This window comes from Thamnophis sirtalis, unplaced genomic scaffold (assembly GCF_051295495.1).
Source record: "Thamnophis sirtalis isolate CommonGarterSnake01/CBP01778 unplaced genomic scaffold, rThaSir2_p1.2 scaffold_12, whole genome shotgun sequence".
NCBI lineage: Eukaryota > Metazoa > Chordata > Lepidosauria > Squamata > Natricidae > Thamnophis > Thamnophis sirtalis.
In genome coordinates, this window is record NW_028261392.1 from 14551389 (window position 1) to 14575627 (window position 24239).

The following is a 24239-nucleotide window of genomic DNA, read 5'->3' on the forward strand; positions in this document are numbered from 1 at the left end:
CAAGTTCAGGGCTGATACAGTAACTCTTTGACTTCTGCTCTGCAGTGTTTCCTGGGGACAATTTGGAATAAGTTTTCAAGGATTCCCAAATGAGGGTTTGAGAATCTCTGACTCTGGGACATGAAATTCTTAAATCTTTTTAATTGCAATCTGTTGGAAAGTTTGTTGCAATCTGCTGACCCTGGCAACTTGCATCACTTCATTACTTTGAATTTTATAATCTACCCTAGTTAATCAATTTTTGCTGCAAGTTAGTCTTATTCAATGGTGTTTAATGGCAAAGAACTCTGAATTAGATATTATTGTTTCATTTGTTGCATTTATTCTTAAAAATGTGCACATTCCATTTCATTATAGTTTGCCATAGCTGATAACCTGTAACCTTAACAGAAGGTCATAATTTGAGGTATTTTGCATTTGCTTGTTATGTAGAGATTTAACCAAGTAGAAAGGGTTACCTACCCATCCCTCTGGTTCTTTTTTCCAACCCAGTAGAAAGTTGGAAAGAATATTTTTTAAGACAATACATCTGTCTGTCAGCCTTTGCCATGTGAAAACCATGGAATAGACACAATTGTGTGTGGGGAGACAATTTTACAAAATAAAAAATAGAGTTTAAGAGTGGTCTGGATCAGTTTGACAGCTGGTAGGAGAGACATGGTAGAAGCTATTGGGTCGCAGTTCATCTTGATGCTGACTCCTCCTCCTTAAGTTCTCTTCCTTTCTCTCTCCTAGTCAATTACCCATAACACCCATCTACTCTGCTGCACAAATGCACACACAAACAAGACATAATAAATTATTTTATTGCACAGAGAGAAATGTGGACCTGTTTCATGATACTACTGGTAAAAGTGATTGGTAAGAATCCCACAACATGTACTTTGCCAGCTATTTCTATCTTGTTTGTTTTCATTCTGTGTGTTTTGAAGTTTCCTCAGATCCATTACCAGAATCTGATCTCATGTGTTGTGAGGGCTTCAAAGGGAAAGAGGAGGCAAATATGTGAACTCAAAAACAGCTCCTTAGTTCTGCAACATGATCATTTGAATGGTAGAAATCATAAGTCTCCTGTGATGTGTGTTACATCGCCCCACCCGTTTTGTATACTCAACCTGCTCATTTTGCCTTCCAAATATATTTGATGTGGTCCCCAGTTGCCAAAAAAAGCTTGCCCACCCTGTAGCCTAACTGATCCTTGTCCCGCTATCTCTTGCTGTCATGTCAAATCTATTTTGTACTTAATTAAATTTGCTTTACATATATCTAATTAGATTTTTCTTAAGCAAACATATCTTAGCAAGCTTTCGAGTCAAGTTTCTATTCTCTCTTAATCACCTCAGAAACCCTTGTAGGTTTATTCTTGCCTGTCATGAGACTTTTATTTGGGAAGTGTTAAAATACGTGTTTCTATTTAATCGTGCAACTGTGGGCAATAACCTAATTTTTGTGAGTGGAGAGGATTGGTAACTGTCAAATTATTAGCAGAGCTTATGAATTTTGAATATTTGCGTCTAGTTACCGTGTTTCTGTGAAAATACGACCTACCTCAAAAGTAAGTCCTACCTTGATTTTTTTACACATGCATCCAATATAAGCCCTACCCCCCAAAATAAATCCTAATTGGGACCCCGCCCACACCAGTGTACACAGATAAATATTAAGCTGGGGTGAGGATGGAGGGTGGAGCTGCCCTACTACTTATGTTTAAACAGTTGCAGCTGGGCCTCACACACCCTGACACTGCCTTGCCAGCCCATTTCTTCTGTGGGCCTTAATTTCGGGGAGACACAATACGCAACAATATCTGGGGAGTCAGGGGAGGCCTTGGAGGAGGAAAATGCTGAAGATGACCCAGTGGTGAATGCACCCATCCGCCCCTTTGCCTTCCAAGTCAACCTCCAAGTGCCTAAGACGGGGTTGGAGGGGGAAGTTGAAGCAGTTGTGAGCACCAGTTGCGCTCGATGCTTAATCAGCACGTCGATTGTCAAGCAACTAGGCATAAGCACAAGACCTCTAGCCTGTCCCATTTGGGTTGAACAGGTAGATGGAACGCTAATTGGGGGGGGGGGGTCAACCCACGCTAGTAAGTGACCTGGTGAAGTTACAAATGGGCCGCCACTGCAAGCTTCTCAGATTCATTGTAGTTCCATACAACCGGGGCTTCTTCGCCAGCCGTGGGCTCGTTGTGGGGTTGCCGGGTGAGGGGGTGGCTTCTTGCGAAGGGGGAACGCTGCTTACCTCGACCACCTTGGGGTCCTCCTCAACGGAGCTGTTTGGAGCGCAGCTGGGCTGCTTGGTGTGGCTCTCCTGCTCCGTGTCTTCTTAGGACCCCTCCTCCTGCAAAGCTTCGGGACTCAGGCGCTGTTCAGTTCCCAGCACAGGGAGGGCTTCGGTCCCATTCTGTGGGTCCAGAGATCCACGTGCTCTGAAGAAGCCATTGGGGTCCTCAGACTTCTCTAGCCCCTCCTGGCCCCCTCCTCTGCTCAAGCTGCCCAGAAGGCCCAGCTTCTCTAGGAGGTCCAAAGTGCTGGCTTTACTGAGGGCCAAACTATTAGACTTGCTCAGGGTGGACAGGTCAGTGGCTTTCCCCATGCCAAACTCTACCGTCGGTTACCGTTGGACGCTGCTTGCTTAGAGAAGAATTAAAATTTCACTAATCTCTTTACTTTCCTAGATTCGTTGTCCCTTCAGGCAATCCCTGATTATTGCAATGCGTACTACAAGGGGTTGCCCTTGAATGCCACCTGGAAGCTTCAGCTGGATCAAAATGCAGCGGCATGAGAGGTCATGGGCATTCTTCAATATGCCCATGTAAAATCTCTGCTTCATGAGCTGCTTTGATTGCCAGTTTGCTTTTGAGCGAACCTTTTTGTTCAGCATTTATTTTATACTACATAAAAGCTTTAAATTCAATCCTTTTATCCGGAATGGCATAGGGTGTCCTGCTTGAGCAGAGGGTTGGACTGGAAGACCACCGAAGTCCCTTCCAACTCTGTTATTCTGTTTCTGTTGAAAAGTCAATAGTAAGGTCCTCAGACGTCTAACTGAAAGAAATTTTTTTGAGAGTAGATGTAACTACTTACCAAAGCATTTGATGGAAAATCATAAAGAAAATTGGCTTAAAATTCATACTCATTGGATGTCCATCACCAACATATGTAATAATCTGAAGAGCTGAAGAAGGTTCTTGGATGAGAGAACCAAACATCTTCAAAGAAAAACCAGAAACTCCTCTTGAAAAATCACCTTTTGGACAACCATGACCTGCATGACTTGAGAATCTCCATAGACAGCCAGTCTACTCAAATCTTCTCTAGGATCTTCACCCTCATTCTCCTTCAGACTTGAGTTCCAGGATGCCTGAATGTGACTGTAGAAATAGTACTCTGCAGATTATCCTAATTTATATAGGCAAATGTGCAGAATTAGTGATGAGTGATTTGAACATTTTATATAAAATATAAAGGACAAAGCAAAGTTAGGCACAGAGACATTTTTGGAAACAGCTGAAACTTCTAACAGCTAAACCATCAGTCAACCAACTTGGAAAATATAAAAATTAAGGTTTCTAAAACAAGCTTGCAGATAGTCCAAGTAGATGATAAATAGTAATGTTGTGATGTTTTACTTATCCAAAATCTGCCAAATCTGATCTCTTCAGTAAATTCTTGTCTGGTTATCAGCTTTTCTTCACAGAATTAAAGCAGAAGCAAGATTTAATATAATATATAATATGTAATTTAATATTTACCATTAGGAAAGTCTTACTTGATAAAGTAGAAGTAGCAGCCATATAGGGTTAAAGTTTCGTGGCTGCTACCAAAACCAGGAACGTAGAGAAAATGTGTCTCTATCCAAAGGAAAATAACTTTTAGTCCTTTGCATAGAGTAGATGGGGACAGCATTATGCAAGAAATGCAAATATGGAAAATAAACAAAGAAATGTTGTAAATAAATAGTTCTCAGCAGTTGCTGATATATATTTTTTAATTGTGGCCTTTTCTCTGCAATAGATTGCTTGCAAGAAGTTCCTGGATTCTTGTGTGCTTGCATAATTCTCCATAGTGAGGGGAGGAGTATCCAGGATGGGTTGACCTTGTCCTCTCTTGATTGGACTGAGTTAGATAAGCTCTTTCAGTCACGCCTTGGTCACCAGGCTCCACCCAGTTATCAACTCAGTCCCTCAACTGGATGGTTTGTCATCCTGGATCTCCGATAAACCTGGAAAAATTTAAAGATAGCAGAAAAATCAAATCATCTCCCTTCCGCAGAAGCCGCATGTGAGCTGGACAGCTCCCCGAGCTGTGAAGAAACTGCCAGGGGCGGCATGCTGTCCAGGCCTCTGAGTGAGACAAGCATCACTCAGAAAAGATTAAGAGACAGGTCTTGGCCATTCATCAGTACTCCTGGGTGGTAGATCTCAGACACTGACTCATCATCCGATGGTCAGGCGGTTCCTCAAGGGGGCCTCCAATCTTAAACTGCACACTGTGCACAGGGTCTTACACAAGGTGTTGGACGCTCTGACAGGCCCTCAGTTTGAACCATTACGTACTGTCTCTCTGAAGTTCCTGACACTTAAGATGGCCTTTTTGATGGACACCACCTCCGCCAGGAGGATATCCGAACTGCAGGCTCTGTCTACCAGGGAAGATCTCTGAGTGTTCCACCAGGACAGGGTAGTGCTAAGGTTGGACCCCTCCTTCATATCCAAGGGGTGCTCTTGCTTCCATCGCTTGCAGGAGCTGATATTGCCAATTACTGCTTGGACCCTTCTCACCCATTAGAGGGGAAGTGGCATACCTTGGACGCAAGGAGGGCTCTGAGGATTTACCTCAGAGAACCAGACCGAATAGGAAGTTGGAAGCCCCATTTGTTTCCTTCCAGCTGGGGTCCCTGGGGAATAGGGTGACCTCCACCACAATAGGCAGGTGGTTAAGAACCTGTATGGCTTCTGCCTATCAGGCACAGGGTCTGCAGACACCGAGTTCTATCACAGCGCATTCTACACACCAGCGCAGCCACTTGAGCGGCCTGGGCCTCGCTATCTGAGATCTGTAGGGCTGCCACGGGGTCTCTCCCCTCACCATTCATGAGGCATTACAAGTTGGACTCATTTACTTCGTCGGAAGCCTCATTCGGACGAAGGGGATTGCAGGCTGTTCACAAGGCAGGGGAGAGGTCTCACCAGGCATAGGTTTAGGCATATACTCAAATGTGTAATCCTCCCTAGGGACGTGTAGGCTTTGGTACATCCCATCCTGGATACTCCTCCCCTCACTATGGAGAAAGGGCGTTGGTACTTACCTGATACGTCTCTTCTCATAGTGGGTGAGGAGTATCCAGCCCCTCCCGGATATGGGTATGTTGTGAAATTGTTATGTTGTTTGTTGAACTGTTCTGTTGAAGTAATAAATAAAGGTTTAAAACTAAAAGTTTAGAGTGGATGACACAGCGAGTCAGATAGAGTTCTTCGCTGATAACTGGGTGGAGCCTGGTGACCAAGGCTAAAAGAGCTTATCTGACTCAGTCCAATCAAGAGAGGACAAGGTCAACCCATCCTGGATATTCCTCCCCCACTATGAGAAGAGGCATATCAGGTACCAAGTACAAACAGCTCAATGTGGTAAGAGGAAGCATGATAATTGCCTTCAGAAATCGTGGGTGCTCCATCACTGGAGGTTTTTAAGAAGAAATTGGACAGCCATTTATTTGAAATGGTATGGGGAGATGGACCGCCATTGTCCCTTTCAGCTCTATTCTATTCTACTTGGAACTGATTCAGTTAAAATTTAACAAGAATGGAAACATGGGGAATCTCCCCCCTCCCAAAAAAGTCAGATAAACAAAATTATTTATCTTACAATTTTTAGGCAGAATTTGAATATATTTCTGAAACTTATTCATCAAACAAGATTATTGCCTGACACAAAGCTTGACTTGACAATAGCCTATATTTACAAGTTAATTTAAAGCACACCAGTGTTACCTAAATACAAGCATTGCTTGATTTCAGGAATATTTTTCCTAAGGGCCCAGGAGTAGTCAGCCATATCCTGGGACTCTATCTGTAGTGTCCAGGTGAAATTGCTCACTGTCTCATCATTGACTGCATCAAGATTTCAGGGTGAAAATCCAAGCAAGGGCCCAAGAGTAACATGTAGCTCGGTAAAACTTTAGAAGATTGCTCGTTATTTTGCAATGGTTTTCTTTGTGATGATTTTCCGGAAAGAGTTTTTGCAGACATTTTTGAATGATTTCTATGCAGCCTCATTTAATGCTTTTCGGCTTCATTTAATGCTTCATTGAGCTAACATCTTTACAAAACACCACTTCATCATCTTGGAAGAAAAACTCGTTAAACTCATGAACACTGTGCTTGTTAGGCAGGAACAATAACTATCTGATGAACGGCCTTTTGGCTCCCTCCAAACAACAGGAATGACAAACACCAAATAGTGCATGCAAAACCTTTAACCACCCTGTTGGAAGTCCAACACAATGGCATAGAGCAAATATGAGGTCCTTATTTTCTTGCCTTGTTCATCTACTTCACAACCTAGATGAACTTCATAGCATTGTTTGACAAACTGGGATGAAGTTTTGCTTCTGAGATTTTAAATGTCAACTCACCATGCAAATGACAGAACGTGTCAGGATTATTTCCAGAATTTTATGGACATGGTATGCATGATATTTTTACAATCAGTTGTAAGCTCTGACACTAGACTGGCCAACAACTGCTGTCCAGAAGGGACTGGGCTCCTGTGTAGACGTGTTCAAACATGAATCAATGTATAGTGTAGGCTGTTCTGTTCTTGCTGTCATGCCTTTTACCTTTGTCTTGATGTTATCTATGCCAGTGAGCAATAATAAACTAGATTTTGTTCAGCAATTGTTACAATTACTGTACTCTAGTTAAATATACAATTATAATACCACTAATTGAATAGAATAACAAAGGTGGAATCATAAAAAAAAAGTCCGATAGAAATAGTTTTAGAAGGCTTTTTTTTTTCATTTTAGCTTCCTGACTGCCACATATTTTAGCCTGGGAAATTGGAAGAGGTTTTTTTTGTTTTGTTGGAGCAGTGGAAAGTCAGCCATAACAACATTCCATAGTCTGGTGGGAGTCAAGGATATTTGCTGGCACCTGGATGGGAGTGACTGGGGATTGTCTCCAGTCGAGTCTGAAGAATGGATTGGACCATCTGATGAACTCATGGATGTGGAGCAGGGTTGTAAACTTTCAACTGGGTGGGAAAAACCTGGAATCTTTCAGATTCGAGTTTTCCCAGATGTGCCAACATGACATCTCTAATTAAGTGGAATTTTGAGGAATTTATTGTCTTGGAGTTTTATTTCGTTGGGGGTGTTTTTGGAATCGATCTGTTTTCATGCTTAAATTTCACATGAAAAAAACCTGTTTAGAACACCTATTGTAATGCCTGGTACAAAATTATTGTTGACCAGTGAAATGAGACTAGATATTAAATCCTAAAAGGAGAGATTAAGGTATCCAGTTATATTTAGCCTTGAGGGTAGAAAACCAAATAGAAATAAAGTTGGATTTTAGGTCCAGCTGAAAAGTGGAACACAGAAAAGAAAATTCTATTTTACTGTTCTAGGGATAAAGGATAATACAGTTAAGCTACAAAGCTGCAGAATTCTCCAGATGGCAAATGTAATTGCCGTTTTTAAAAATACTGAGTTTCTCATTATTCTAGAAACTATCATAGTGTTGACTGCAATACCATCCTTTTCATGAACACACACTTGTATGTGAGCGATGAGGGAGCATTCAGACATACAGATATCTTGTTTACGTGTTGAAATTCTACATTGCCTACTTTGTGTTGTGTCTTTATGTACTGACTATCTTGGGGCTCTAGATCAGACTATGAAGTTCTTTTAAAAAAAAATCTTTTGGGCAACTTAGACTGTTGCCTATTCTTGGTTACCTATGATTATTACACATATTAGGGTACAAATAACAAAAACATTCTCATCTCTTTTTACTTTGAATCTTTCTGACTGATATCTTAGGCAACTCTGAAATAAAAAAAATGTTTAAAGGATCTAATATGGGTCAGTCACTGGGAACAGAGGTTTAGCCTTCCGAGCTTTTGGACTTGTGTTGAATTTTTCTCTACCGGAACGTGTACATTGCGTTGTTCTATGCATCATATTTATGTGGTGCCTGGTTGGGTGTGGCTTCTTATGGAGTTGATTGGGGCATTAATGGTCAGCTATTAAGTCGTTGGCTGTTGTTTCCTTGTACTACCAAGTTAAGATTGATGGTTAAAATCATCAGGTTGGTGTGACTTATTATTGTTGTTGTTGTTGTTGTTGTTATTATTATTTGCAACAACAGAATTGTATCACAGCAGCCAGTTGTTTGGCCAGATTTGGCATTGATTACTAGTCAGGCCCCACCCAGGGACCTAGGACGTCGTAATGTATTTTCGTAATATGCGTGCAGATCCAAGCAGTTGCATTTGACTGATGGTGATTTTGTCAATTTTTAACTGTTTTAAATGTAATTCCAGTGCTTTTGGAATAGCACCCAGTGTGCCAATTACCACTGGAATTACCACTGCTGGTTTGTGCCATAGTCGTTGAATTTCAATTTTTAAGTCCTGTTATTTTGCGATTTTTTTCATGTTCCTTCTCAGCGACCCTGCTATCACCTGGTATTGCGACGTCTATGATTTTGACCTTATTTTTCTCAACCAGTGTGATGTCTGGTGTATTATGCGCCAGTATTTTGTCTGTTTATATGCGAAAATCCCACAAGATCTTGACCATCTGATTTTCGGTGACTTTTTCAGGCTGATGTTCCCACCAGTTTGTTGCTGTTTTAATATTATAATTTTTGCACAAATTCCAATGGATCATTTGTGCTACTGAATTGTGCTGCAATTTATAATCAGTCTGCACGATTTTTTTACAGCAGCTGAGTATGTGATCAACAGTTTCATCAGCTTCTTTGCAAAGTCTGCATTTGGCATCATCAGAGGATTTTTCGATTTTGGCCTTAATGGCATTTGTGCGGATAGCTTGTTCTTGCGCAGCCAGGATTAGTGACTCTATTTCTTTCTTTAATGTACCTGTTGTTAACCATAACCAAGTTTGTTCCCTGTCCACTTTATCTTTTATTTTTTCCAGAAATTGGCCATGCAATGCTTTGTTCTGCCAACTCTCCATTCTTGATTTTATCACATGTTTTCTGTATTCTTGTTTCGTCTGTTGGGCCTTCAGTAGTTTTTTGTTCTTTACTTCAATTAATAGATGTTCTTGACTTTCTTTTAAATAATCAGCCAGTGCATGTTTTTCTTCTTCAACTGTTTGCTTCACTTGTAATAATCCTTTGCCACCTGATTTTCGGGGCAGGTATAATCAGTATCACCACGTGGATGTAAACTGTAGTGCACTGTCATTAGTTTCCTGGTTTTTCGGTCCAAAATGCCCAAATCAGCTTGTGTCCAGTTAACTATACCAGCTGCCAGCTGTGTATCTTATAACTGGTATTGCCTAGGTATTTATGGCCTTGATTGTATTTCCACCATTCAATTTAGATTTCAAAATTTTCCTAACTCTGTTGGTGTACTCTCGCCTGACAATAGGTTTTACTTCTCCATGCTTGATATTATCCAACTGCAGAATGCCTAAGTATTTGTAGGCTTCATTTTCATTGCATTTAATTAGTTGGCCATTGGGCATTTCAATTCCCTCACATGCAGTGATTTTGCCTCTTTTTATGGATACAGTGGTGCATTTTTCCATGCCAAACTACATTGAAATATCGGTGCTGAATACTCGGACTGTATTTGTCAATGATTGGATTTCTATTTCTGACTTTCCATAGAGTTTCAAATCATCCATATATAGTAAATGCGAAATTTTTTCAGCTTCTTTGGCTGTTTGGTAGCCTAATTTCATTTTTTTAAAGATTACTGATAGTGGGATCATTGCGATGATGAAGAGGTGAAAGTGAATCACCCTGGAAAATTCCTCGCTTGATATTAATCATTCCGTAGATCTCATTCCCTACCGCCAACTCAGTTCTCCATTGTTTCATCGCCTTTTCAGTAAAGGATGTAATATTTTTGCTAATGCCAGTTGTTTCTAAGCATTTTATGATCCAACTATGTGGCAATGAGTCAAATGCCTTTTTGTAATCAATCCAGACCATATTCAAGTTCGTTTTTCTGTTCTTACAATTTTCTAATATCATTTTATCAATTAGGAGCTGATCTTTTGTGCCCCTGCTCCTTCTTTTGTTGCCTTTTTGCTCTACTGGCAAGATGTTGTTTGTTTCCAAATAATCCATCATGTTATCTGCAATAATGTCCATGAGTAATTTGAAGGTTGTTGGCAAGCATGTTATTGGTCTGTAGTTTCCAGGTGTTGTTCCTTTAGTTGCATCTTTCTGAATCAAGTATGTTTTTCCAGTTGTTAACCATTCATCAATTTGGCCCTTTTGTAAAATTTCATTCAATTGCCTGGCCAATATTGCATGTAAACTGGTCAGATATTTGAGCCAGAAACCATGTAATTGGTCCTTTCCAGGTGATGTCCAATTCTTTACCTTTTTTACTCAATTTTTGACCATCTCAGTTGTTATTTCTAATACTTGCATTTGTTTGTTGCCAATGCTTTTCTCAAAGTCATGTATCCACTTTGCTTCCTTATTGTAGTCCTTTGCATTTTCCCACAATTCTTTCCAGAATTCAACTGTGGCCTGCTTTTCTGGTTTTTCACTTTTGGTGTCACCATTCACATTAAGACTTTGATAAAAACGCCGTTGGTCTGATCGAAATTGCTGATTTTGTTTATATTGGATGATTCGTGCCTCATATCTTTCAATTTTTCTAGCTGTTGCTGTTATCTGCTGTTTTACAATCTCTACAGCTTCATTGATGTTTCTTGTATCCAGTCTATATCTTCTGATTAGCCAATCTATGATTTTGTTTTTTTTAAGCCGTTGCTCATGCATGTTCTTTAAGTTACTAGCATCTGCCCTTAATTTTTTGACTTTTTGTTCTAATCGGATTTTCCACTTTGGCTTTGATGCTTTTTCTGTTGTGTGACTAGGTACTTTGATTTTAATGCCTAGTTCATTAGTGACTATTACAGCTGCACTGTACATTAACTGGTTTGTTTCCAGGATGGATCCTGATTCAATAGTTGAAAACACTGCATTAACCATTTTCATGATAGGGGCCAAAATTTTCTTAGGCACAGTTTTTAGTGATGGTAAACGTTGCCTTTCCTCATTAAGCAGAAAATGCTCCATGATCTTATACTTCAATTCTTTTTGTTTTTGAGTTAGTTCATCAGTTGGTTCAGTGATAACTGGTTCTAGTGGTGGTGATGTTATTTCCTCCCCGAGAACTTCTTCTGGGAGTTCTACTATAATGTCTTTAGTTGTGTCTTGAATATCAATTATTTCCGCTTGTGATATTGTTTTTTTGGTTTTGCAATTTGCCTGAATTTCCTGAAGTTCAACTTCACTAAACACTTTATTCCGTATAATAAATCGCCTTTGATCTGCTAGTCGTTGTTCACTAACATTTGAATCTGGATATTGTTGTTTCCATAATTCATACATTCGCTTTAAATAACCTCTTTGTTCTGGCTCTGAGTTGTAGTAACAGGCCATTATGGCACGGTTTTCATCTGCACTATATTTTTGTCGTTTTGTTGGCTGGTCCACTTGTAGCCCACTTGTCGACGGATGTCCAGGGACCCCAACATCCGCCGCGGCCCTTGTTAACCCACGCGACGACCGATGCGGTATAAAATTTTTATTCGTTTCTTTCACCATATTGTATGGGTTGGTGGTTTTTTTTAATGGGGTCAGGTTGCCAACCTGACCCCAACCCTCCTCCTTTGTCATCCAGACTTGGGACTGGCAACGGCGGAGTTGTTGTTGTTGTTGTTGTTGTTGTTGTTGTTATATTTATTATTATTATTATTATTATTATTATTATTATTATTATTATTATTATTATTATTATTATTGCAGTGCTTTGATAGCACCAGGAGTTGTTTTTCAGACAATTTTACCCTGCTCTTCTTTTTCATAGCACTGCTGCCATAATTACCAGATGGGAGTATTTGAGCAATAGTATTTTCAAGGGGAATCATGTTTTACCAGTGTGCAATCAGATTCAAAAAATCAGTTGCAAGAAGAGAGTTAGATGCTAAATAGAGAAATTGTTTTTGAAACAACGCGTACAATTGCTGAAACCTTTATTAATATCAGGGAGAAAACATACAACACGATGTATATAGAAGGACTGGGGAGAAAAAAACCTGTCAGTCATAATGCTTTTGATGTCCATCATAGTCGAGATCAAAGCAACAGAGAACTCAAGAGGAAGAAATACCCCTATAACAACTTGTTCTAACATAAATGTCTGAATGTTTCAAGTATTACTCTCATTTACCTATAGCAAAGACACTTAAGTAGACATTATCTTCTAGTCAAATGTCATACTGGAATGCATAATATTTAATTCCGTTTATTTTTCTTTAAAGCTTCATAATGAAGATGATCCTGCAGAATCTACAGAAGAGCAACCGTCCACCTCTACGGAAACTGCACCAGCTTGTCAAACAGAGGCACCTTTACCTGAGGTGGATACTTCCCCTCCACCTTATTGTAGCATCGCTACAGAAGCAGCTGCACCAACAGGTACTGCCTTTTTCATGATTATATAACCACCCCAGTATTTTTAGCAATGCTGAAATAGTGCCACCAGCCCTCCTGTGCCTGCTTCTGCTGACCTGCTTAAAGATGCTTTGCTCAGTTCTTTCGTGCAGAAGTCAAATGATTTTGTTTCGCATATCACCACAAAGAGGCTAAATTGGATGTTCATGCAATTAATTTGTGTGATCGTGCTTCCTCTCTATGCATGATGAGATTAGTGTGTTTTGTTTAATTGATGTTGATTAAATGTAGATTATACTCCCAATAGGATAATCTTAACGATTTTTTAAAAAAAAAGAATCTTTGATTTAATTGATGAAAAAGGAAGTATTAGTATTTAATTAATCTAGATCATATGACTGACCAGTGCAAAAACATGGATATAAATATTAAGCGATAAAACTAGTCTTATAATAATAAAAATGTAACATATACATTGCAGTAATTGAAAACCTAATGGAACAATACGAAATGTTCCTGTGAACGAAGTTAAACTCTTCAGGTGAGACCCATTTTGACTTGCATCCAGAAAACCAACAGCATGGGAGCAAACTTAGTTGTTCCATAATATGGGCAGCATGATAATGCCTCCCTTAAAGCTTTATAGCACTGGAGAATTACACACAATGTTTCCCAAGATAACCATATTGGCTGGGTTGATTCTAGCTGAAGGAGATAATTCTGAAGGTATCTCCACACTCTGCTACATAGGAGTTTAAACTGCACACAGAAATTTATTGTCATCCACTGCAGGGCACACAACATAAATCAGGGGTATCAAATTGGTGGCCCGCGGGCCAGATGCGTCACGCATAGGCCACATTCACCTCAGTTCCCGAAGGCAGAAAACATTGTGATTCGTCACGTGACATCAACGTGATGCAGCAAGTTTGATACCTGTGGCATAGATGTATTATGCTTATAGCATTTAGTGCCAGGTAACATGTGGGCTACCGTAGTTTAAATCAATGTGTTTTTTTTTCAAACTAGCTTATAAAGGGAAAGTGAAGCACCTTACAGTACTACAGCTGGCCTTCCCAGGTAGGACTGTAACGTGCATCAAGTGTAGTTAGGCAAGATTCCTTTAGACATAGCCTCCAATTGTCCATCGAGAACTAGTTGTTAATCCAGGACAACCCCAAGACGTAGGCCTGCTTTCTCTAAAGTAATTGAAATTTGAATTTTAAATTTATTTATTTATTTGGTTAATGACTAGCAACATCAAACAACAAAACGAGCAATTAACAAAACAGGAAACACAACCAGGATGGAGAAAGAGAAGCAGGTGCAGTCACTTGCCAGCAGCTACAAAACAAATCAAGCATGGTACACAGTCCAAACATCCCCCCCCCCCCAACAACACCCTGTCCACCCATCCAAGCTTCCTCTAGAGACAAGGAATGGCTGTCAGCCTTGGAGCCATTTTCTGCCTGGCACCTTCAGGGCTACCACAGCAGAGATGAGTCGAGCTGTGGAAACGGAAGTGGGGAGGAAGAGATAGCTGGGGGACTGTAACCAAAATAAAGTTCTTTCTTCTGAGAACCAAGGACTTTCCCACCAGGTGCAAGGAGGTGGGATCTGAAACCAAGTGATCCTTGGACTGTGACCTGATTGGACCATGCGAAAGACTACATGGGCAGGGGAAAGAATACTTTACTTTTAACTAGGGGGAAACCCGAGCGGGGTTTAGAGTCGGGTTTCCGCTGATGTGCCAATATGACATGCCTAATCTATACTTTGAGGAACATGGCTGCCTTGGAGTCTTGATTCCATTGAATGTGTTACTTGGAACCCTGACACTGGCAGAGAACTGTGATGAACTAACAGCAGCTTTGTCTTATCCAGATTTACCATATTTTTCGGAGTATAAGATGCACCCTTTTCTCTCAAAAAAGAGGCTGGAAATCTGGGTGCATCTTATACACTGTGTACAGCATTTTTTGCCTCACCCCCTTTACCAAAATGGCCGTGCAGAATCTCTAGGAAGCTTTCAAAATTCCTCCTGGGAGCTGGGGAGGGCAGAAATGAGCAAAAAATGGGGCGATTTTTGCTCAATTTTGCCTCCAGCCTCCAGGAACACTCTACAAGCCTCCTAAAATATTAATGCCCTTTTTTTTGACAAAGAACGGGCCCATTCAAAATCTTGGTATGTCTTATTCTCAGCATTAAAATATGGTAGCCCCTGCTTGTTTATTCCCACCCAGAAGAGTCTCTTGTTCTTTTACAGAAGTCGAATCACCCAACGATTTTTACCCAGTGCCGCCTCCCTACAGCGTAGCTACCTCTCTTCCCACTTACGATGAGGCGGAGAAGGCCAAAGCTGCAGCAATGGCAGCTGTGGCGGCAGAAGCAGCAGCCCAAAGAGTGAGTAAGCAGTTTGTGCTACGTAATTGCGTACTTTTTAACCTACACTGCATAAGTCTGTATTTTGTTTGCACCGCAATTAAGTGCTTTTCCTAGTTCTTCGGTACGTTTGCATAGGGATTTTTTTTAAGGATACATATTTCTTATTTAAGCGCGGAGGTCTTTTAATCACTTTGAAACTTGATCGCTGAAAGGAGAACAATCACTTGCTTATAACGGTAACTACCCAAGCAAGTGCAGCGTGTACAGATAGTCCTTGGTTTATGATCCCAATTGAGGCCGAAAGCTCTGTTACTAAGTGAGACTATTACTCAGGGAGTTTTTGCCCATTTTTACGACCTTTCTCGCCACAGCGGTTAAGTGAATCACTGAACTTGTTAGGTGAGTAACACGGTTGTTAAGTGAATCTGGGCTTCCCCATTGATTTTGCTTGTCAGAAGGTCTCAAAAGAGAATTGCATGACCCCAGGACACTGCAACCCTCATAAGTACGTGCCAGTTGCCAAGCATCTGAATTTTGATCACGTGACCCTGGGGCTGTTGCAATGGTCCTAAGTGTCAAAAACAACCATAAGTCCCTTTTTTCCGTGCCATTGTAACTTTGAATGGTCATTAAACGGACTGTTGAAAGTCGGGGACAGTGGTGGGTTGCAGATGGTACGCCCTGGTATGAGCGTACCGGTGCCTGCTGGGAGTACCAGGTACCATTCCGGTACGGTGCTCCAGAGCGCCCCCGCCCGCCTGAGCTCCTTACCTGTATTTGAGCTCTTTGGCGCTTCTGCGCACGCAACGTACGGCACCTGTGCGATGCTCCACCGAGCAGCTGGAGTGTCGCGGAGGCGTCATGGAGGTAAGGATGCATGCGCGCGCGCATGTGGGGTACGCCGGGCCCCATTGCACCATACAGGTTGCAACAGAATCCGGAACCCAGCACTGGTCGGGGAGTACCTGTATTTAGAAACTCAGTTGGCGCAGTGGCTTTTTTCAGACTTTGACAAGCAGCAATGGTAGCTCCCCCCCCCCCCCCAAATCCTGACAGATTTCTGTAGATACTAATGGGTTGTATTTAAAATGATAATGTTGCAAGGTTAAGTGCCACAGTTATGCTACATTAGGGGCTCAATTTCCTAAACAAGTAATAGAAGACTTTACACAGGTTAGCCCCTTTTATTTAATCTCTGATGCAAGTTACAGATTCTAATCTGTAAATGCTGTGCATATTGTGTTAACAGTAATATTTTTATGATATTGTGCATTGTATACTTTCCAGGCAATCCAAGAAAGCATGTAATAATGCAGTATAATCTTGTATGGAGAGCAGTAATCAGTTTTTTAAAATATATTTCATGTAATATAGATTATGTTTCATGTAATACTCTTAGACAAATGCTACAAATGCTTGAGCAAAATTCACTGTGTTTAATAGGAATAATTTACTGTTAAACTCCCCCCCCCCAAAAAAAAACCCCACCTTTGAATTACTGGGTTCCTGTGTGCTTTTATTTAAAAAATTAATTTGCAGAGAAAAGAGTTTTAACATTTTGACTTGTACAGAATGATTTAACACACGTTTAGTTCTTCTGTCTTATTTTTTTTACATGCTTAGCACGGCCATTTTAGGGAGTCTAGGAGTCTGTTTGATGAAATATTCCTGAGTCCACCAGAGGTATGGTTCCATTCTCTGAAGTTTAGATTTTGCAGTGAAGTTTATTTATGGCAAACAGTCATGTTTTTTTTAAAAAAAAATCTCTTCCTTTTATAAATGAAATTATTCTCTCAAAATGAATTATAATACTTTCATAAAAGAAAGTGATTTACGTTGCAGTTCTGTTCATTTCTGTTTGGAAGTGTCCTAGTGCATGTAGTAAGATTATAGTCCCAATAAAATGAATACAGGGCACTGATGGATTATAATATCCCTTGCTGCTTTTTGCATTTGGTTTCTTTTTTGTATTGTGTTTTTTGACTGTTTTAATTGTTTTTATGATTGTTCGCTGCCCAGACACAATGTTTTGAGATGGGCGGCTGTATACATTGATTCAATCAATAAAATTGAAAATAAATAAATAAATACATACCAAAGGGGAGTCCTACATAGATTTATTTAGAGATGAGCTGCACAGAGCAGGGTAGAGCATATTTCAACACATTATGCATGGGTTAATTTTTGTTCATAAGGATATTTAGGTCTTTAAAAAAAAACATTTTTATTAGATTATAAAGTACAAAAATATGAAAGCAAAAAAGAGGATACAATGGGGAGGAAAAGGGAAACGAGGGGTGAGGATGGGAGGAAGAAAAGGAACAAAAAGAAGAAAAAGCGTTGACTTCCAACTCCTTCTGTTACAATAGAATAAAGCATTAACATCAAACCTCAACTTTTTACTTTTCCAAAATAATATAAACTATTTCTGTAACAGCAAATCAATCTAATCCGTAAAACCCAAAATCAAAGATTCATTTTTTTTCTCCACCTCAAGCACAAAAGTTCAGAATCACAAAAGAGCTTGCCGGTATATTTCTTTGCTTTGATCAAAACGTTCAATTTAGCCATCCCTGCCAGCTCCATCAACTTCTGTAGCCCGTCATCCATAGTGGGAATTGAAGTGCCCTTCTATTTTGGGGGATACAGTAGTCTTGGCTGTGCTCAACATATATAAAACCAAAGTTCAAAAAAATTTTTTTTTCTAAGTCTTTTTCCATTAAACCCAGGAGAAAAGTTTCTGGCTTCATCTCCATCTTCATTTTTAGAATTTTCTGTAAGGATATTTAGCTCTTATATTTACAGAGAATAATTATACCCGTGTTTCCCTGAAAATAAGACAGGATCTTATTTTCTTTTGACCCCCGCCCCCCCAAAAAGCGCTTGGCCTTATTTTCGGGGAGGTCTTATTATTTTTGAGGTGCAGGAGGCAAAGATTGTGGTCACCTCATGGCTGCTGTTGTGTTGCAATATTTTTGAGAGGGCTTATTTTTTGGGAGGGCTTATTTTAGTGCATGTGCTCAAAAGGCCGATTGGGCCTTATTATCCAGGGAGGTCTTATTTTCAGGGAAACAGGGTAGAGGCGTTTTTCTTAGAAGGCCAGACACCATGAATGAGGTAGAGTAGGTCATCCACACTCCAGACTGCTCCAAAGCACTAGTGTATTTATTGTGTACACTTTGCTTTGAATTTGATTCTCCCAAAAATACGTTGGAGCACTCACAGGCCAACATTGTAAAGTAGCCCTATACTGTACCTTCTTTCAGAATTGCAGGGTTGCCTCCAGCAATTAAAGGTAGTCTTTGACTTAACGACTACAGTTGAGCAGTCTGTTGCTAAGCGAGACAGATGTTAAGTGAGTTTTGCCCCATTTTACAATTTTTTCTGGCTCCCCTTGCTAAGTGACTCTCTGCAGTCGTTAAGTTGGTGCCACGGTTCTTAAGTGACTCGTGCTTCCCCCTTGACTTTGCTCGTTGGAGGGTCACAAGAAGTGATGAAATGACCTGCCAAGCACCTGAACTTTGAGCGGGTGACCATGCTGCAACGGTTGTAAGTGTGAAAAGTGTTCGCAAATCACTTTTGTTGTAGCTTTGAACTGTTCACTTAAAGAACTGTTGTCGGTCAGTTACCTGTACTCAGTGATTCTTGGAAAGGACCCAGGTGCTTTCCCACAGATGTTACCTGATGCTTGAGCTGCCTCTTAGAGATCTAATTGAAAGAACTAAATAGTCCTGGTATTCATTTGTGTAGCACCTAATACCAATTAGAGAGCTTTTAAGTTTTAGAGTTTAGATGCTGTTTCCAGTACAGGGAGCAACTGAGGTCTGGGTGAAATTGTGTGTGGGGGGAAAAAAACCCTATTTCTAAAACAAATAAGGTTTCCAATACAATTAATTTTCTAGTAGGAAGCAATTTGAAGAATGAATTACACTTCTTTGTTTTGTTTTATAATAAATCTATTTTGTTGTTGTTTGTGTGAATAACTTATTAGTTGTTTATCAGAATAAGGGATCAGATTCTACTATTCTGAAATACGCTAGCTTAATATATCAAATATTTGTTTGTCTTGGATTCTGCTCACTGGAATATTCAAGGAAAAATAGTGTAAGCTAATTAAATTACATATAAAAATAGTTAAAAGTGTTGATAGCTTTCATGTTGAAGACTGGTTATTTAATCTCAGTCGTAAATGAATATATCATAGGATATCTAAAGTTGTAGATTTGAATGTAAAGTTCAGATGTGTGTTTCTCATTCTCTCATGTGCCTGTAATAATATCAGTGTATTCTTCATACATTTCTCATGTAAGCAGATTTAAAGAGTCATATATCAAGATGTGACTTGGCACAATTTTCAATAATTAGAGAATTCAGTTCTTTAACTCATTCTGAGACTACTGTTAAAAATAATTAAAAACTAGCAAAATCTTTCTATTTCTTTCTATAAAAGAATTAATATTTGTTGGCATGTAATCTCAATTTAGATTTATAGTACAGGTGAAACTCGAAAATTAGAATATCATGCAAAAGTTCATTTATTTCAGTAATGCAACTTAAAAGGTGAAACTATGAGATAATTCATTACATGCAAAGCAAGATAGTTCAAGCTGTGATTTGTCATAATTGTGATGATTATGGCGTACAGCTCATGAAAACCCCAAATCCACAATCTCAGAAAATTAGAATATTACATGCAATCAATAAAACAAGGATTGTACATAGAACAATATCAGACCTAGAGCCAAGGTGGCGCAGTGGTTAAATGCAGCAAGGTGGCGCAGTGGTTAAATGCAGCACTGCAGGCTACTGCTAGATCAGCAGGTCAGCGGTTCAAATCTCACCGGCTCAGGGTTGACTCAGCCTTCCATCCTTCCGAGGTGGGTAAAATGAGGACCCAGATTGTTGGGGGCAATATGCTGACTCTCTGTAAACCGCTTAGAGAGGCCTGAAAGGCCTATGAAGCGGTATATAAGTCTACTGCTATTGCTATTGCTATTGCTATAGACCTCTGAAAAGTATAAGCATGCATATGTACTTAATACTTGGTTTGGGCTCCTTTTGCAGCAATTACTGCCTCAATGCAGTGTGGCATGGAAGCTATCAGCCTGTGACACTGCTGAGGTGTTATGGAAGACCAGGATGCTTCAATAGTGGCCTTCAGCTCTTCTGCATTGTTCGGTCTCATGTCTCTCTTCTCTTGGCAATGCCCCATAGATTCTTTATGAGGTTCAGGTCAGATGAGTTTGCTGGTCAATCAAGCACAGTAATCCCACAGTCATTGAACCAGGTTTTGGTGCTTTTGGCAGAGTGGGCAGCTGGAAAATGAAGTCAGCATCCCCATAAAGCTCATCTGTGGAAGGAAGCATGAAGTGCTCCAAAATCTCCTGTTAGATGGCTGCGTTGACCCTGGTCTTAATGAAGTACAGTGGTCCAAAGTCCTGTTGCTCAGTGGTCCAAAGTCCTCTTTTCTGATGAGAGCAACTTTTGCCAAAAGCACCAAAAACTGGTTCAATGACCGTGGGATTACTGTGCTTGATTGGCCTCTCCATTCTTCCTCCATACTCTGGGTCCTTGGTTTCCAAATGAGATGCAAAAGATGGTGGATTTGGGGTTTTCATGAGCTGTACACCATAATCATCACAATTATGACAAATCACAGCTTGAACTATCTTGCTTTGCATGTAATGAGTCTTATCTCATATATTAGTTTCACCTTTTAAGTTGCATTACTAAAATAAATGAACTTTTGCACGATATTCTAATTTTTCGAGTTTCACCTGTACTTTAATCCAGATTTCGTGATCCTCTCTTTGTTTACCCCGGTCAAACATAATTTCAGGGTTTCTAAGGTTATAGCAATTTAAAAGGAAAATAGCCTGTTTACTTTTCTTATTTTGGCAAATATCTTCTAATGATGAGGTAGCAAGTTGAAATCGCTAAATAAAGGTTTTGTTTATTTCAATATTTTTGCAGTGTAGAGAGTGATAGATGAATTTGATATGCGTTAAAGGATACTACTTCAGCTGCTTGGAAGTCTTTTTAAAGAAATAAACCTAGTGTTTAAGAATAATTCCCACTTTAAAAAGAGACATACACTGAGTGGGTTAAAAAAAAAAAGCAACACTTAAAATAGCATATTTTGTTATTTTACCTTGTTTCAAAGGATAACGTGCATGCTTTCTAAATTAGCTTGCATAATTCTGCTGAGTATTCACCTGCATATTTGCATTTCAAAATGAAAAACATATTATTTGGGAAGAGTTGCAACTTTGGTGGTGTTGTGCTGTAAATTTTAGTTCTTAGAAATTACATGCAGATAAACTGATTTATACAATTTATAATGCCGGGCGGAGGGGAGAGACAAAACAAATATATGAAGGCTTGCCCAGGCAACTTCATGTAACTTTTTTTTAGGATGTTAGCACCCTCTGGCGTTTGAATATCAGCAAAGCACTAATTTTAGAATGCTTTCAGTACTTTGTTGATTGAATGTTGTGATAGTTTTACTGTTGTTGTTGTTGTTGCATGTTTGGATGGCCATGTGTTGCATGTCTCAAAACTGGGGGATGTTAGTGAAGTATCAGTTGTATACTTACCGTATTTTGTAACTTATCAATGTTACGAAATTCTGAAGTGTCACATCCTTCCCATATGGATCAGTTGCATGGCCCCACTGTGGCCAACATGTGGATAAAAACATTTGGGTTTCGTGGTTAGTTCATTATTGGTTTGCCTTATAAATATATTTTCAGTAATCAATGATCTTGTCAGCCCAGAGTCTTTTCCTTTGTATCCTTAAATGTGATCTTAGCCTCCCATTGTTTAGCCAATATTTACACATCAAGTATTAAGTAATGCAATATTCTTACATTCTTACTTCCTTTCCATTAAACATTATGGGGAAATGTTAATTGAATGTGTCTAGTGAAATACTCTGCCCAATGGACAAGTATTAAATAATGCAAACTTTCCCTCTGAACAGAAAGCACAGATATTCTTACATTCTTACTTGCTTTCCATTAAACATTATTCGGAAATGTTAATTGAATGTGTCTAGTGAAATACTCTGCCCAATGGACATACATTAGGGCAAAATAAAAAAAATAAAAATAAATAGCATACAAGCTATAAATGGCAGCCAGGTGTTGCACCTTATAAAAATATACTTGCCTTTTTTGAATGGAGTATATGAAACTCATGATTATACTATGGGTTAGTCATTCCTTCCTGTTTTCACATATAAGAAAAGAAAAGGTTTCAAGTCACAACATGAGAACAGAGTGTATTGTTTTAAAAAAATCTAGTGGCTGGTTTACCATTGGAAGAGGAAATCTAGAGAGAATCTTTTATTCCCTACAACACAATGTTCCTGAGGGGAGTATCCCAAGAAAACAAACTATATACTTAATGAAAGGAACTCACTTGCAGAGGATCACACAACGTTCTGGAAATAGAACTTTCTTAGCTACTAAGAGGCACGATCAAACACATAGTCCCAAAGGTGCTTTTTTTTCCAAAAGGCAACTGGAGTTTGTTTTTCCTTGAAGACGTTTCGCTTCTTGTCCAAGAGGCTTCTCCAGTTCTGACTGAATGGTGGAGAATGGAATATGATTTCTATTCCAGTCATCTGGTCATTAGCACTCCTGAGAATCATTGAGGTCATTTAGAGGTTTCTCTGTGTCAAAGCAGGGATTAGAATCGAATAATAAAATAACATGCATTTACCCTCCATATTTCTCATTTTGTGGTGCTTCAAGGGCTGCTGTCTATTACAACTGGGGCTAGCACAATAACTGGTAATATGTGCTGTGTGCCATAGAAATGATCTTTAGCTAAGGACTGATTATGGAAACTAAACCTTTTATATATATATATAGGTTCTGCCAAAATAAGGTATAATGTTCTAACAGGCAAGCACGTGAATTCCACCTGCTAGCTAATTTTAGATTAGTCACAGAGCGGTAGAGAAAGGCCTTCTCATTAGGAAAAAAATACCAATAAAATAACTAAATAATTAAAACTACATAAATGAGAAAGAAAAAACCTCAAAAGGCAAACTCGATGGACTACTTGCTCGCTTTCTGCCATCTGTTTCTATCTACCGTTTTTACTCTAAAATATAACTTAAAAACTGGGGCGTATGGCTGCTAGTAATAAATGCAACGTAAGATACATTTTGAAGATGTACTGTTGATCTGATTTTAATGAAGGGTCATGGCAATTTACGTCTGAGGTAACCGGATAACTGAGGTACTTCCCTTCGGCAATGCATCCTTGATTTTATACATAGATTCCTGCTCCTGCAAAAAGTTGTGATTGACAAAATCTTACTTATTATCATTCTGTTAAAATGTGTTTCTTAAAGGAAGAAGAATATCCCCCAAGAGATGACTTCAGCGATGCAGACCAACTCCGTGTGGGGAATGATGGCATTTTTATGTTGGCTTTTTTCAGTCAGTAACTTTTCTATTATTGCTTTAAGTTACTTTCATTTAAAGGAGAATATTTCTCTCATACATGTATATCAGAGATGTCAAACTCGGATTTCATTGGGCCACATCAGGGTTGTGTTTGGCCTGGGGGGGCATGGTCAGGGTGGGCTGGCCAGCTTGATGTCACTCATGTTGGGGGCGCCTGTGGTGGCCCAACCTTCTGTCAGCAAAAATGGAGCATGCGGCCCTCCCAACCACCTTTTTCGCTGGCAGAGGCACCACGGGCCGGTCCTTTGCTGTTTCCAGGGTGATCCCGCAGGTCAGATCAGGACCCCATGGGCTGAATCTGGCTCGCGGGCCTTGAAATTGATACCCCTGATTTATATGCACTACTGATAGGAAGGCAGAAGTGCTGGTAGGATATGGAATGAGTTGGAGTAATCTTTCCTGCAAATGCTGAAAATGTATATTTGCAGTTAATAATTTCAATTAAGTTTTTCCTTATTGCAGAATAGTTGAATACGATGAACTGAATAACTGCATATGTTTGTCACTTAAGTTCCTGACGTTATCTCTTGCGGACGGAAAGAAAACGTTTATTTCTATATGCATGCCTTTGAAATATAATTGGTAATGAAACTGGTTGCAATCCATTTGTGATATGCGACTGCCACCTTGTGACGAATGTGTTCATTACAACTTTAAAGTTCTAAGACTTGTAGCATTTTTATCATAGGTAA

General features: G+C 39.6%; 1 protein-coding gene across 2 annotated transcripts in view; it reads left to right on the forward strand.

Moving 5' to 3' along the window:
- Positions 1-24239, forward strand: part of NDFIP2 (Nedd4 family interacting protein 2) — a 44340-nt gene that overhangs the window by 11053 nt on the left and 9048 nt on the right. The window contains exons 2-5 of one of the 2 annotated variants that reach the window (XM_087726641.1): positions 12550-12706; positions 14949-15085; positions 16691-16750; positions 23433-23520. In XM_087726641.1, coding sequence (XP_087582767.1) covers positions 12550-12706; positions 14949-15085; positions 16691-16750; positions 23433-23520 — 442 coding nt within the window. The remainder of the gene's footprint in view (positions 1-12549; positions 12707-14948; positions 15086-16690; positions 16751-23432; positions 23521-24239) is intronic. The other variant, XM_087726642.1, reaches the window with a different exon arrangement.